General features: G+C 44.8%; 1 protein-coding gene across 5 annotated transcripts in view; it reads left to right on the top strand.

Annotated features, from left to right (window-relative positions):
• CUNH1orf21 (chromosome unknown C1orf21 homolog) overlaps positions 1-16324 on the top strand; it is a 175882-nt gene that overhangs the window by 98384 nt on the left and 61174 nt on the right. For all 5 annotated transcript variants that reach the window (XM_048482511.1, XM_048482507.1, XM_048482509.1 and 2 more), the window contains exon 3: positions 9120-9214. In XM_048482511.1, coding sequence (XP_048338468.1) covers positions 9120-9214 — 95 coding nt within the window. The remainder of the gene's footprint in view (positions 1-9119; positions 9215-16324) is intronic.

Raw genomic sequence — 16324 nt, 5'->3', positions numbered from 1 at the left:
TACTGGTACTCCGCCTCCCTCTAACGCACCAGCGCCCCACTCCTCAGGCCAAGGGCACACTAGGGGTTATCCTAGGTTCCCGGTGTGCGCACTCCCATCCTCCTCAGTTGTAAGAGCAGACCCCCCCCCCCGGTTGAAGGTCCTGATCCAGAATCCATGGAGCGCTTTTTGGACAACGAGGAAGCCATTGAGGCTCCCTAAGATCAGTCCTTTAAATGCTTTAACTCTGAGGATTTAGAGTTCTTGATTGCCAAAACGGTGGCTGCCTTGGAGCTTCATGAGAAGGAATCCAACCAACCTTCCACTTCTGACACTGCTCCCACCATCAAAGGCTGCCCCAAGGGCAGCAAGAATTTTTTCCCCCAGGACAAACCATCTAAGTCCATCCTCCCTCTCCCTGAATATTTCATCAAAAAGATTAAGAAAGAATGGGAGACCCCAGCTTCTAACAAACACCTCCTTTCCAATGCACGCAAGTTATATGCAGTGCTGGAGTTTGTTGAGGACCTCCTCAAGGTCCCCTTAGTAGACGCCCCCATTGTAGCCATACAATCTTCAGGTTTGCTATCTAAGGATGGGGAGGGCAGCCTCAAGGACCCTCTGGATAAAAGATCCGAGGCAGCCCTCAGACGCTCTCATGAATCATTGGCATTGTCCATGAAGGCCATCGCCCCGGCATCCACTGTATCCAGAGCCATCCTCGTATGGCTCGGCCGCATCATGGAACTCCTCACCCCAGAAGCCCGGGGAGTCAGAGACAGCCTAGAGAGAGTAAGAATTGCTGCTTCTTTCATTGCAGATGCCACTCTGGATGCTCTGATTCTCTCTTCCCGCTCCATGGCCACCAACGTGGTGGCCAGACGCAATGCCTGGCTTAGGTCCTGGCAGGCCGACAACCAATCCAAGTCCATTGTTGCCACATACTCCTTCCAAGGAGGTAGACTCTTCGGCAAAGAACTTGATGACATCCTGGTGGAATTCAAGGATCACAAGAAGACCATGCCCAAGTCCGTTCGCCCAGGGGGGGACCTCTCATGGCCCAGAAGTAACTTTCGGTCACAAAATATTTTCAACGCCCCCCCCAGGGAGAACTGTAATTCCTCCTGGCAGAATAGGGGCTTCTTTCGTCGGAGGGGAGGTTTCAGAACGCAGAACAAGTTCGACAAAACCCCCAGACCCGATCCCACACCCAGATCCTGACTCCCACGATCTGCCAGTGGGGGCTCGCCTTCTCAGCTTCTGGGCTCAGTGGAGAGGGGACCACATTGATGCCTGGTCACAAGAGGTGGTATCTCTGGGCTACACCATAGAGTTCCACTGCCTACCTCCACCCAACTTCCTCCCATCTCCAATCAGTTCCAGACCAGAGAAGGTGAACAGAACACGCGCTGCCGTCAAACACCTCTTGACCATAAAGCCGGACCCAACCTTACAGAGCACTACTCTCACTTATTTACGGTTCCCAAGAAGAACGGGGACTGGCGGGCCATACTCAACCTTCGCACCGTGAACAAGTACATCGTACTAAAGAAATTCAAGATGGAGTCTCTGAGGTCCATCACGGAAGCCTTCCGGCCAGGGGACTTTCTCACATCCCTGGACCTTACGGAAGCCTACCTGCACGTGCCAATTCGACCCGCTCACTGCAGGTTCCTCCAGTTCAATCTAGGGGATCAATACTTCCAGTTCAGGGCCTTGCCATTTGGGTTGGCCACCGCTCCAAGAGTTTTCTCCAAGCTTCTCCTAGGGCCCATAACTCTGCTTCCCCGACAGGGGGTGCACATTCACCCCTACCTGGACGATTTACTGATAAGGTCCAAGTCTGAGTCGGCAGCCCTACAAGACCTGAATATCACCATGCAGGTGTTACAATCTCACGGGTTCCTGATCAACAGGGAGAAGAGTCACTTACATCCCACACAACAGTTGATCCACCTTGGGGCCCGAATTGACATGGTGCAGAACTCTCTCTTTGTCCCAGAGGACAAGATTCAGAAGATCATCAGCATGGTAGGCATCGCCATCAAGTCCAAGAGATCCTCTCTCCTGTTCTTCTCCAAACTTCTAGGAGTTATGACGGCCACCTTCGATATGATCCAATGGAGCAGGTTCCACTCCAGGAGTCTGCAGTTCTTCCTACGCCCTTATCAATGGGAGATTCTCCAGAAGAGAGACAGATCACTCAGCATTCCTCAGTCTCTCAAAACATACCTTCAATGGTGGACCCTCAGACCCCACCTCTCTCAGGGCAAGATCTACGCAGACAAACCAGTCATTCAGATATTTACAGACACCAGTCTCCAGGGCTGGGGAGCCACTCTAGAAGAGGAATTCGTACAGGGCTTGGGCCATTGTCGCCTCTTCCTATCAATCTTCTTGAGATATGGGCCATCTTCTTGGCCCTGCAACACTTCAGTGCCAAAGTGACCAGGCATCATGTTCTGATCAGAACCGACGTGGCTGCCAAAACCTACCTGAACCATCAAGGAGGATCATGCTTGTCCCGTCTGAACAAGGAGGCCATCAAGATCCTCAACTGGGCAGAGAAGAATGTTCTGAGCCTACAGGCGGAACATATCAAAGGGAAACTCAATTCGAGTGTGGACTGGCTGAGCTGGCAAACGGTTTCCCCTGCCGAGTGGTCACTCAACAGGAGGGCGTTCCAACAGATCATATCCCAGCTCGGCTTTCCAAGTGTGGACCTGTTCGCCACGGCGGAGAGTGTGCAACTTCCGAACTTCTTCTCCAGATCCGCTCATCACCTCACTCAAGAGGTGGACGCACTGATCGCTCCATGGCCACAGGACCTCCTCTATGCGTTCCCCCCAACACCAGTGATCCCAAAGCTAGTAAGGCACATCAGGGCCGAAAAGGCAGAGGTCATTCTGGTTGCCCCGTTCTGGCCCTGTTCTGGCCAAGCGTGATAATGTTTTAGTGTTTTGTTATTGTATGGGTCTTCAGAAGGTTGAAATACTCTGTATATGTTACCTTCATAAAGCTTGCAGCAGCTCTGTATGGTGGGTCACTGTTATCTCCATATTGCAGACAGTGGAGAACAAGGACCTGCACTTGAAAGGGAGCTGCTTCTCAGGTCTGAGGCACTATTTTTAAGAGTTTTTAGCTACAGCAGCTGTTAGGGTGATGCTTTATTGAAGATCTTGGTCTCTACTTTTGTACAGAATAATTATTAGTACATCAGAACTGTAAAGTTGTTTAGTATTATATTCATATTGCAGCTGGTGAGTGTGAGGCTGTAAATGGTTTGCCAGTTTCAGGGTTTAAATTGCTTACCAAAAGGCAGAGGTAGAGAATGCAATGAACTGTTGGTAATTTAACCAGATTAATTTAACCATACGTGCCCTCCCAGTTCATTTCCTGAGGCTGGGCATTGGTGACGATGGCTGGATGGGCTAAGTTGATCCTTGGTTTGATTGGGCAAAGGACTTAAATTAAGACTTAAGGAGCCAGTTTTCTCTTGATTTTCCGCATTTTATGCTGAGAAATAATATTGTGATGATTCCACAAACCTTTTAAATAAATTATGTAGAGGATTCTGCATTTAATACTACTCAATTACTTTGTTCTTGAGGATAGTCTTGGTTATTCTGAATTGCGAATAATACAAAAAGGTACAGTTATGAAGATGGATGGTGTACATTTGTCAGTTTCAATATTTTCACATGAAACATCGCCCAAATACAGTGCTAAGAACTTATGTGGATTGAAACAGCATTTGAATAATTGGGTACAAGACCAGAGTCAGGTTTGATATCTAATATATCTCTCAAATTGACTGGAAATGCGGGAAATTATTTTATTTATAAACGGGAGGGAGATGTAGGAAATTGCAATTCAAATTATTGCTGGAAGTAGCATTGGAGCAATCCCAGAAATGTAATTTGTTTGACTTTACAGAAAATAAACTTTTTCAACGGTTGCTTTAATGAATGCACATGTGATATATCAGCCATGGTCACAATAACGTGAATAGATTTTAAAAAATATAGAATTTAGTGTAGGAATAGTAATTTTAAAAAGCACTCTGAAAAAAGCAGATAAATTGACTGCTCACTTTAAAAAAATGCTGACCAAGGATTAACAAAGATACTCATTATCAAAACCTGAGTTCCTTAACAGGGCAATTCCTCACCAGAGGCACACTCTTGAAACCCAGTGACTTTCATGTAGAATGGGGTAACTGTTTACAACTGCACTTTAAATTAATGATGCTGGGCAAATGTGGATGTATCTGAATGATACTCAGACCTTGAACAGACCTTTTAGACGCTTTCCGCACAGCAGAGACGACCTAGGTTCGACTCGTGTCCGCAGAAATCGTTACTTGAGCTCGACTCTGCTGTTACTCCGTACAGCATCTGGGTCATCTCTCCGGAGCTGAGTTCAGAGGGTGGGATTACCTCCTCGCATCTTTCGCTCCTCATTCCCGATTGGCTGCCGTTCTATGGCGGGAAACGTGAGTGCGCGTCCCTTTTTTTTCCGTTTTGCCACCCCCGTCAGAACATGCCACCAGAAAGGAGGGAGGGAGGGGAGGGTGGCAGGGAGCGTGTTTGATTGGCCAACCCACAGAGATGCGGGATAACTGTTACAATTTCTGGCTGTTACTTCATGCACAAGGTGTTTTTTTTAAGGCGCGCTTTTCGCCGTCGCAAGTCTCCCGATCTGCGCATGGCCAAATAGTACACTGTGATAGGCTGGCCTGGAGAGTTGAGGCGAGGGAGATTCCGCACTGTTCTGGCTTCGGCTTGAGTGCAACCTGGGTTCGCCAAAAAGTTGTTCCTCCCAGTCGAGCTTGAAAATTTGACCGGGTGGGGGAGCAGAGACAGACATGAGTCGAACTCTACGGCTGTGCGGAGTACCCGGGTTGGACCTACGTTAAACTAAGGTCAAATCCTACAGTGCGGAAAGGGCCCTGGATGGGGTAAGCCTTTATCCCAGTGCCCTATGATAGCCCAGTTACAAAGCTTCTAAAATTAAACTGAGACACAAAGAATAAACATAAAATAGATCCGTTTTATTGTTAGTGGGGCTGGACAGGTGAATGCTTATTTGTGTGCATGCCTGTGTATACCTAGACAACTTACTAGACTGGGAGCAAGGAGCTCCCACTTCTTTATTTGTTATGAGATATTGTTGCACTTCTATTTCAAATGTATTGTTATTGCCTATGTAAGGGCCTCTTTTGCTCCATTGAATACTCGACTGCTTTAATAAGCAGTCAGTTGGCAATATTTGACTGGTGTCCCTATTTTAATTCTAATTCTGATCTAACTGTATAGTAAGCAGTTACTTCAAATTAGTCCCAGACATCAGGACTCAAATGACAAAGATTCTTTATTTCAATACAGAATTTACTTCAATTCATAGAAGTCATACAAAACTCAGAAAAAGCACCTGCCAAGTTTAATAATTAGAGGGTTTTCTGTTGCATTGACTTTAACTTTGGCTGCATTAGTAGCTGAAGAGGTAAAATTAAGTATTTGCTGTTGCAGGAGACAAAGCCAGTGGTGGGATCCAAAAATTTTAATAACAGGTTCCGAGGGTGGTGGGATTCAAACAGTGGCGCCGCTGCACACATGCACCTCCAGTCCCTATTGGGCAGGGAGGTTGCTTTAGTAACCCCTTCTCGGCACTCAGAAAAAATTAGTAACCACTTCTAGAGAAGTGGTGAGAACTGGTTGGATCCCACCTCTGGATAAAGCCAACCACAAAATGTCAGGGAGTGAAATTATGCATAAACCTAAGAGTTCTTCAAAATTTCAGAGAGAAGCTCTGATTAAAATGATGCATTTTAAAATGAATGTATTGTTTACAAATATCTTCTTGCATTTACAAAGCCGGCCTTCAGTCACATTGTGAAGATACTTGTTATGAGGTGCTACTGCTGTCAAAGCAGCTAACCCTGCCCACTTTCTAAAAACACTTGGCAGGTGCCAGGAAAGATGTCAGTAGGCACCATGGTGCCTCCGGACATCACAGTGGAGACTCCTGTTTTGGACCATCTGAATACACATTTTATGCTGCACATTTAGATATCTGTCTTGGCACCAAGTCTATAATGTGAGATTGCTGTTGTCATTGCTTGATGTGGCATCCACTGAATGATGAGCTTGAACTCTGTGAATGTTGGCATTTGAATAGAAACAGTAGTCTTGTAAACACGAAGGCCTGATCCTTGAGATTGAAGGTTTGGGCTCCTTTCAATGCGGACTTCATTTTGTTCTGTGATTCATCTTGCACTCTTTGCAGGAGGGGGTCATAATTAGTCAGACCTTTCTCTTAACAGTGTCTACCTGGAAGATGCTTTTGTTTGCTCCACAGGGAGTTTATTTTCATTCAGTCTAGTGATTCTTTATCTTGACAACATCCATTTAAACCCCCCCCCCCCATCTTTGCTGTGACAAACCTAAATTTATGTGCTAGAATAGAAATTTTCTGAACTCATGTGAAGGTAGTAGTAGTTAATGTTTCAGCGGAGGGGAAGCGGACATAATATAATTCTGACTGCTGAGGCATTGGTCTGTAGGAGCAGGGACTTTCTCCTTCTTCTTGCAGACAGCAGTCACACACACACACACACACACACACACACACACACACACACACACACACACACACACACAAATTCCCCTCTGCTGCCACCCCCATTCATACTACAGAGATACAGTCCCACCATCATATTAAAATATAGCACATGACTATGTCTGGCTGTGTGAGACTCCTGAGGTGATCAGGGCCCTTGGCCTTCTCATTTCTCCACACCATCTCATCATCGTCGCTGCTTGGCTGTTCTGCCCAAGGCACATGGGCATCAAAGGAAAAGATTATGAGCATCAACATATTGGAACTCAGAGCCATCAGGAAAGGGCCCAGGATAGGCATGGAGAAAGTCACCTATTTTTAAGAATGTATGATTGTGATATCCGTTATGGAATGTTTACTATCTGTATCGAGCCTCAGCGGGAGAGTATATTTGAAATGTATAATATAGCTAAGAAAATGGATGAATGATGTGCTTCTTTGTCTAGTAACTGTAGTGGCTGAAGATGAATATGTCTCAGTCAAACGTCACTTCAGCTGTAAACATGTTGGGTCGTCTGAGAGCCAGCCTCCCCCTCATGCCTCTCTGGCCCTTTTTGCAGAAATAGCAGTATCGTTTTCCCCAATCTTACAAGGCTATTTTAAAGGTTACTGATATGTATATGGGAAACTTCTTGAATAAAATGCCTGTGTTTTATGGTAGTTATTGATTATCATCATCAGAGTAAAGAAGAGCTTAGGTTAATGTTTCCCATCATCTCCATTCCCCTAGCTCTACAAAGAAATGCAGTGCAACTGAAATGCTTGTTGCTTTTATTTAGCTATTTCAGTTGTATTTCATGTAAATTTCTTAAGGATTAGAGTTTGCTGTATTTCGCTATTTGTTTAAATTAACATGGACCACATGAAAACTAGCGTGGTGTAGTGGATAAGAGCAGGTGGACTCTAATCTGGAGAACTGGATTTGATTCCCCACTCCTTCACATGAGTGGCAAACTCTTATTCAGTGAACTTCATTTGTTTCCCCACTCCTACACATGAAGCCTGTTGAGTTACAGTTACAGTTAAGGGCTAGTTACAGTTCTTCGGAAGTTTCTGAGCCCCACCTATCTCACAAGGTGTGTGTTGTGGGGAGAGGAAGGGAAAGGAGTTGGTAAGTCCCTCTCCTTACAGGAGAGAAAAGTGAGATATAAGTGCAAACTCTTCTTCTTTTTCTGGAATCTGAGCCTTTCTCCTTTACATATTATCACACATAAATGTACATCACAAGGCAATATTTAGAAGAAGAAGAGTTTGGATTTATATCCCCCCTTTCTCTCCTGCAGGAGGCTCAAAGGGGCTTACAATCTCCTTGCCCTTCCCCCCTCACAACAAATGCCCTGTGAGGTAGGTGGGGCTGAGAGAGCTCCGAGAAGCCGTGACTAGCCCAAGGTCACCCAGCTGGCGTGTGTGGGAGTGTACAGGCTAATCTGAATTCCCCAGATAAGCCTCCACAGCTCAGGCGGCAGAACTGGGAATCAAACCCAGTTCCTCCAGATTAGATACACGAGCTCTTAACCTCTTACGCCACTGCTGCTCCTAGGTAAACATTTGAAACTCATCACAGTGGTTTTAAAACAAAATCAGTAGATGCTTGCCATTTGTGGGGCATCCATTCCTAGGATCACTGCCAATGGAAAATATGTGAATACTAACAGGGTGGGACTAGGAGACCATAATGACTCATCTCCTAGTGACATGGGGCCTGGGCAGGGCAAGTTGTTTAATGTTTGATGGACATGGCATTGACATTGGACTGCCTGGGAAAGCGAACTGCACAACTGCTCAGCCGTGCTACTGGGCTGTGTGGGTTGTTCAGTGGGAATGCACTCAGCTCGCACGATGATGCCCATCATTGGGCCCTGATGAGCCACTCAGCAGCCACTGAATGGATTGTCTGGAACCAGCAGCTGTGATGGCACTACACGTCATCTAGGCTAGGCCTGTCAGCGAGTCTTCTAGTGCCAGTTGTTCCAATTGCACTTATGCAGATCAGGGGGCAGAGCTAGTACACTCATGCCTACTCTCATTCTCCACACACTGACTGAACATGCAGAGGGGGGCAGGGTCGAGTACTTGGGGCTAATCACATCATGGAGGCCCTCTGTCTTCCAATCTGCTACCTATTATAGTTCTAGAAATCCTTTAATTGAGGAAACCGCCTCATCTTGCTTTGACGTCCGGGTGCCTCTGTAACTTATACCAGTTTTCTCCTCCCACCTTTTATGAATACCTAGGGAAGTTATCCTGGGGAGTTGTACCCATTAATGTACCCATTCAAAACTATATCTTGAGGAGGAGTTCTTAAGGTTCTTGTAACAAAGTCATTTTGTTCTAACTGTCCCAAGAGCAGTGGGGGCTCCAGAAGAGAATGCTTTCATTAGACAATGACCATTTGAACTTATTAGGTCTTTGTGACGAGGAGGGCGGTATTCCTTGCTATTGCTGTCTCCTATTTCATTTGTTCAGCACTCTAGGTTCTGCAACTGTTCTTAATGTATGTGTTTTTTATTACTTCTCAGATGAGTATAGGATCAAACCTGTGGAAGAGGTCAAATACATGAAGAACGGGGGAGAAGATGATCAGAAAATAGCTGCCAGAAATCAGGAAAACTTGGTAAGTGTTCAACGTTATCACTTATTTAACTGTTTGGACATGGCACTGCGTCTGTAATGAAATATGTAGTGCACGGAACATGTAGTGTGCTGAAGAAGAGCTTTCTTGAAAATGCCACCACTATTTATAGCTCACAGGGAAAGTGCCAAACGCTACCTTCCCCTGCCTGTCTTTATGAATTATCCTGCTCTCGATACTGTGAAGTGGGCTCCAGCAGACTGGGCATTTGTATTCAATCCCTCTGCAAGTTGTAATACAGTTTGGCTTGTGATGAATGTGTTTGTGAGCAAAGGAGCTGTTAGCCACATAGGAATTTATTGCCTTTTGAGAAGGAAACTACCTGCATTTAAGGATATGGCTGTCATTATTTACTCTCTGTGTTCCCACCCTGTGTTTTAAAGAGTGCAAAGTCAAACAGTTCAGGATGTGTAGTGTGCTTACTGCAGAGAATTCACAGAAATCAATGTTTAGTCATTTGTTTGTAAATAAGGGCTAATTTTTTTTTAGCATTTCAGTTTGGGTTTTCCCCCAATTGGTACTTGCGTAATTGCCAGTGTTCTGTGTTCACAGTCAGGAAAGCAGGAAGGGAACAGAATTCATCTTAAATTTTTTTTAAGCAAGTTTTTTGACCTTATACTTGCAAAAAAAATTGATTCCAGGTGTGTTAGAAGAAAGACAGTTGAATTCAATAGATTTCCAGAGATTGGGAGTAGTTCTTTTGTAGAGCTACATAATATTTTGCCCACTCTTCTAGTGGGCAAAAGTAGAATAAATTATGGAAAATTAGAGAAAATCTGCAAATCTGTTAATTTGCATGATGTATAAAGGCCACATAATTCAGCTTGCTTTGATGCAAAATCTGGATTGCCTAGTAGAAAGACTTAAAAAAAAAACCCAACACCCACTGATTAACTCTCTCCTGTATTATTTTGGGTTTGTTATGTCTCACGGTGTGTTCATATTGCAAACTTATAATAGTTTTGTGTCCTTGTCATTGCCTACCTTGAAAGAATCATAAGAGCTGTTGAACTTCAAGCAGCATCATTCTTTCCCTGGCTCCAATGAGAAAGGTGGAGTCAAGGGTAACTGATTCTCCTCTTTCTGTCCCAAGCAAAATGTGCTAGCACTACTGTCCTTACAGGAGAGAAAGGAGGGATGTGTTCTTCTGTGTTAGTATTGCTCTGTGTAGTCTAGACAAAGTGCTGTCATATTCTATGGACAGACATATAATCACACTGTATACCTTAGTTCCTCCCCGTGTGCAGAAGTTTCTTTGTTTGCTTGTTTCAGTTTCCTGTGACTGGTATAAGTTTTTTAAGCTCCTTGTTTTTGTTTGTTTTCACTGTAAGGCCTAATTCCCTTCTCTCACCCCCCCCCCCCCTCAAATCTTAAGCAGCATGTCAGGTCAGAACACCTCAAATTGCCAGCTGCTCAAATATTTATTGTCAACAGCTATTTTGAGTGAATGACTTTTAAAGTGTGCCTTTGCTGTACAGGGGGTGGTATATAAATATAACTCTGGAAAGGAGGTGGTAGAACTAGGGTTGCCACTAAGCCAAAGCCTACAACACCTGGATTTGGGGTGGGGGGGGCAGGGCCTGGAGCAGCAGCACCATTTTGGCATGCCTATACCACTTCCAGCTTAAACTGAAAGTTGCACAGGGGGTTCTCTAGCATGTTGCAAAAATTGTATGGTTTTATGTTAGAATTTTTCTGGAATGCTAGAGCTACTTCTGGGGAATGCAGAAGCATGAAGACACCACCACCACCACCACGCCCCCGGTGTCCTTCCACTAGTGCCCTGAGACACCAGCAGGTTTCAGAGGGAATTGCTGAGAGACCTCCCAAGCACAGGAGACCTGGCATCCCTAGGTAGAACCCTTGCTGAAGATACCTTCCTCCCTCCAACGTGCAAGTATGAGATTAGCATAAATAAGGCATGAAGTTATATAGACACATTAATTTTCACTTGTCAAAGAACTCATTGTTTTAGCTTGGTAACAGTGCATCATAATATCCTATTTAACATTCATAACAGGACTGGTTTAATTGCAGTACTAATGGCATTTTTGCATACAATGTTACCTCTGAGAAAGGTAAAACGAGATTGATAGTATATTTATATCACTTGGCATTTGTCTTTCCCAATGAGTTCTTACTGGTTTGTTGCTTTGAGACTCTGTATTACCTAATGGAGTTGAGTTTATAAAGCCTCAAACAGTCATATAAACCATCTAATTGGGCTTTATTTGGCAGTGAGCTAAGGATTACACTTTGCATTTGGTTGGTTCACTGGTAGAATGAACCTCTGCTCAGGCTTTGAACAACTGGGAACTCAAAAGTGAATACTGACGATACATTGACCAAGCTCAGACATGTGGAGGCATCTTTCACGTGACTGGGACTAGGACTAGGCTGAAGCACATACACCTACACCACATTAATGACATAATATGTGAGCCAGATGGTGGCACATATCCCTGTTTGGGATGGGAAGGGATAATTCAGTATGGGCAAAATGCCTACGCAGTTGCAGCTCACACACAATTCCATTTGCATGGTGTTCAATTGGCTGCACTCCCAAGACCCCCGTCTTCACCACAGGGAGGCCATTATCACAGATGTGAATATTTGAACTAGGGCTTTCTGTAGAATTTGAGCTTAGAATGCTTTAAATTTCTTCCAGGCAGGCTAATCTGAGCTTTATTTTATTAACTACTTCATCTACGTTGAGAGTCTGGGAAGAAAGAAGTCCAAGGAATCTATCTACTGGTGGATCTATTTACTGGAGATATTATCCCCTGATTTCTAGAAATGCCATACTTCAGAAGTTCTTTGTTCTTTTAGTGTTATATCCTAGGGAGATATGAATTTGATGATGTTTCCTTGTTGGCTTTCATAGTTATTTTAACACAGTCCTTTAAGGAGAAAAGTCTTAGCTTTAACTTCATCTTTTACTTATTATCTTGGTTGTAAGCTGCAGCTGATTACAGCCTTTTAGGGTCCAGACCAGGCCTTGTCTTTGTTCCAGTAAAGTTCTAAACTCTTTTGGTTCCAGGAGCTGGGGAGTTATTACACTTAGGTTTTAGCAGCAGCTGCATTTAGGGTTTCTCTCTGCTGCTACTAGTACATCATGGGGAAAGCCTTAGATGGCAACTGGCTTGCAGGAGAAACCTTTCAAGGGCAGTAAATACGTAAAGCTGAACTACTGTGCTTTAAGCTGGATGAATGGTGTCAAGTAGTACGTTCTCCTGGTATTCTCTTGGCTTACCCTTGTTCAGTAGGGGAACAGAGAGAGCCGTGATGTGGAGATGATCTGATTTTTGGAGCAATGGTGTTAGCATCTAATACAGTCCGGGATGGATAAAAATTACAGGCCCAGGTGGATAACAGCCCCCCAGGGACGCTAAAAACGCTGTCCCTAGGGTGGTGTTTGCACAGCAGGCACTGCTGCAACCCAGCAGCGCCATGCTGGGAACGCTCAAGCGGCGCGAAGACGCCACTGTTGAACCTCGCTCCAGGAGAAAGGTTTTTCAACAGTGGTGCCTTCCACCCTACGCAGTGAGTGGAAGGCGCCATTCCCCTCCCTGCCTTCCCCGAATGCCTTACCTTCTTCTCCTGACTACCGGCATGTTGGAGAGGCCAGAGGACACCCCCCCCCCCGGCCTGTGACTCCAGAGCCATCGCTCAGGCCGGGGGGGGGGTGTCCCCAGGCCTCCGCAATGCACCAGCAGCCAGGAGAAGAAGGAGAGTCTAAAAGGTGTTCGTGGCAGCTAAGCCCAGTCGCGAAGGCTGCGCCATGTTCGCCCTGCGCCCTGCCGAGACCGGGCCCATGTAACGGTCCTGGGGGCAAGTGATCGGCACTGGCTGTTTCCTCTGCCAATGCTGCCCCACTCAGCGCCCATGTGGAAAGGGCCTAAGAATACTTCAGCAATGGAATCACCTGCCTAGGGAGGTGGTGAGCTTCTCCTCTCTTCAAGCAGCAACTGGATGCTCTATGCCGATCTTGCATTGAGCAGGGGGTTGGACTATATCTCCTATATGGCCCCTTCCACCTTTATGGTTCTGTGACAAAAGCTTTTCTATATTAGTAAAGCAGAAGCAGCAGCAGGAGATAAAAACTAGTTGCTTTTATTGTATTTTCCATATTGTTCTCCATCTTGAGTCTAGGAAAAGCAGGAGACAAATCCCTTAAATTTGGAAAGGTTAGGAGACTAGAGAGGACACTGAGAAGGGAATGAGGACAGCTATTTCTAATAAAATTAAGAGGATTTCTTGTTTTAAGTGTGATGGACATCTGTTTGTGAGTGGAGGCATCTGCTGCTTTTGACATTCTCCGTGGTCCCTATGTCTGGATTTTGCATTGTGTTTTTTTCTCCCCATGATGTTTGTGACAATCAAACCGACAGTGTTACTAATTATATTTTTTCCATTTATTTAGCAAAAGGAATTGCTAGGGGCTTGGTATTAGAGGGGTAACAGAAGGGATTCCTTCACACCAGCTGTTGGCAATTTTGTTTTGGACAGCATCCTAGCAGCATTTTTTGCAGGATTCTGCATGTATCTAGGACCAGAAAGTGGTGGACACAATTGTTCAGACTATAATATTTCTGCATCATGAAGCTGTTCAGCCACATAGTGCTTGGGCAGGTGACTCCAGTGCTGAACACTGATTAACACTGTAGATTCAAAAATTACAATTTCTGCTCAGGATTGGACCGTTCAGACACAGTGAAGTTAATCAGTCTTCAGAGAGCTAGCAAATTGAATTCTCAGGCTGGTGTCTTTGTTTATTTTGTGCTTGGTTTAAAATGTTCAGTGCAGGAATTGAAGTAAAAAAATCTGTAGCTGAGAATTTCGCAGTTTCTGGAGTGTAAGCCTAAAAACAACTGTTTTGAAGCTCGTGTTCTATTTTAGTGGTTCTCAAACTGAGCGACAGGATTTCTCTCTTCCTTCTGGGGGTTGGATTGGTGGGTATTCAGTAGGGTTGCCAACTGTCAGGTGATACCTTGAAATCTCCCAGACTACAGAGATTACTATCCCTTGTGAGTAACCCCCAAATCATGTTTTCTCACTCCCAATTTGCTGAACTGGCAGACTATATAAACAGATCCCTGCAGCAGTAACCCGGGTACTCATCTGGCTAGAACATAGCACACTAAGGCAGCCCTTTAAGTAGGCCTTAAAGGTTGTCTCCAAGGGATACTCCTTCTAATTTTCTTCCCCTCTCCCTGCATGTCTTATTTACTCTCCTGTTCCAAAACACAGGGATAATTTTTTCAAGACAAAGGCTGCAATTCTTCACCTCCTCCAAATCAGAGCAATCGAGCCAGTTCCTACACCCAAGGCAGGGTATATATTCAGTATTCTTCATAGTCCCCAAGAGCAACGGGGACTGGTGAGCAATATTGGACCTGAAATACTTGAACAAGTTCATTAAATTGCGTCATTTCCAAATGGAGGTCCATAATGGAAGAACTTCAAGCAGGCGATTTCTTATCATCGTGGGCCTTCAGGAGGCCTCACTGCATGTTCAGGAGGCCTCACTGCACACCACAGGTTACTTTGATGCACACACAGTCATGACCACTTCCACTTCAGGGCCCTTCCCTTCTGCCTCTTTACCACCCCAAGAGTCTTCTGCAAGCTTTTGCTTTCTCCAATTGTTTCCCTGAGGAAGATGAGGGTAAACATTCACCCCTACCTAGAGCAGGCAATCAGAGACACTCATACAACCATCAGTGTACTTCAGGACCATGGCTTCGTGGTGAACTTCCAAAAGAGCTCCCTCTCCCCAGTACAAATACTGGAATACCTGGATGTCATGGTGGATACAACTTGCAATTCGCTGTTCTTGCCAAACTCCAAGGCACAGAAGATCATTCAGATGGCTTCAGTTACTCAAAGCAGGAAATATTCATTGATGTAGTTGGTCAAGCTTATGGGCACCCTGATTTCTGCCATAGATTGTCTCCAGCAGGCACGCCTGAACTCCAGAACCCTTCAGAAGTTCATCTGTCCATATCAAATGAACATCATGCATCACAAAGACAGATCACTCCTGATCCCTATTGAGATTAAGAGTGCCCTCCAGTGATGGACCCATTTACCAAACTTACTGGAAGGGAAATGTTCCATTGCGAATCCAGGTATTCATCGTCACAAGAGTGTATGGCTGGGGAGCAACAATCAACAAGCCCAGGGACGGTGGTCACCCACAGAGGTGAAACTCCCCATAAACTTGAAATTCGGACCATCCTCCAAGTTCTCCAACACTTCAAGGCTCAAATTCAACACCATCACCTCCTAATACAGACCGACCATATATTGACCAAAATGTACATCAGCAATTAGAGGAGATGGACATAGCCCCTTGGCCCAGAGTCTACTTTATGCCCACCCTCCACTCCAGTAATATCTAAACTTCTGCACAGAGTCAAGATGTTCAACGTGATAGTCATAACCCCATACTGGTCAAGGAAACTGTGGTTCTCCACTCTTCAGCAGACATGTTAACCCAGGGGCCAGTAGTTCATCGGACCACACGAACTATGGTTGACTGCCTCGAAATTGAGAAGGAAACTGCTCAAGTTAGAGTACTCCTGATAAACCCATTGGAAAACCAGGCCATCTTCTTGGCAATCTCCCACTTCAAAGCCAGTATCCAGGAAGATACCAACTTGTAAGAACCAACAACATCTCGGCAAAAATGTAAATCAAGCATGCAGACACTTTTAGGGGAATTTTTGCAGAAGGAGAAAAAAGGTATGGAAGAAATAAAACACTCTGTCTACACTCATAGAAATGGAGTGTTTCATGGTACTGACAGATAAGATTTGGTATTATTACTGATCAGATAGTTTCCTAAATTAACTTGATAGGAATTGCCAGAATCTGATATTAGTTGTTGATGTTGTTGTTACTTTTTGCTCTTAGTCGAAGCATAACCTCTTCGATCTAACAGCACATTTGTTTCAACTTATTAATTGAATGGACTCCTTTTTCCCAATGAAGTTGTAAAATTATTGGCTTTAATGTTTAGACATGACTGATGGGTCCCCAAGTAAAAAATGAAGAATCAGACTTTGAAGTTCAACAATAGCAAGAACT

This window comes from Sphaerodactylus townsendi, unplaced genomic scaffold (assembly GCF_021028975.2).
Source record: "Sphaerodactylus townsendi isolate TG3544 unplaced genomic scaffold, MPM_Stown_v2.3 scaffold_18, whole genome shotgun sequence".
Lineage (NCBI taxonomy): Eukaryota > Metazoa > Chordata > Lepidosauria > Squamata > Sphaerodactylidae > Sphaerodactylus > Sphaerodactylus townsendi.
The sequence above is the reverse complement of the archived record's forward strand: the minus strand, read 5'-3'. Positions and strand labels throughout refer to the sequence as shown.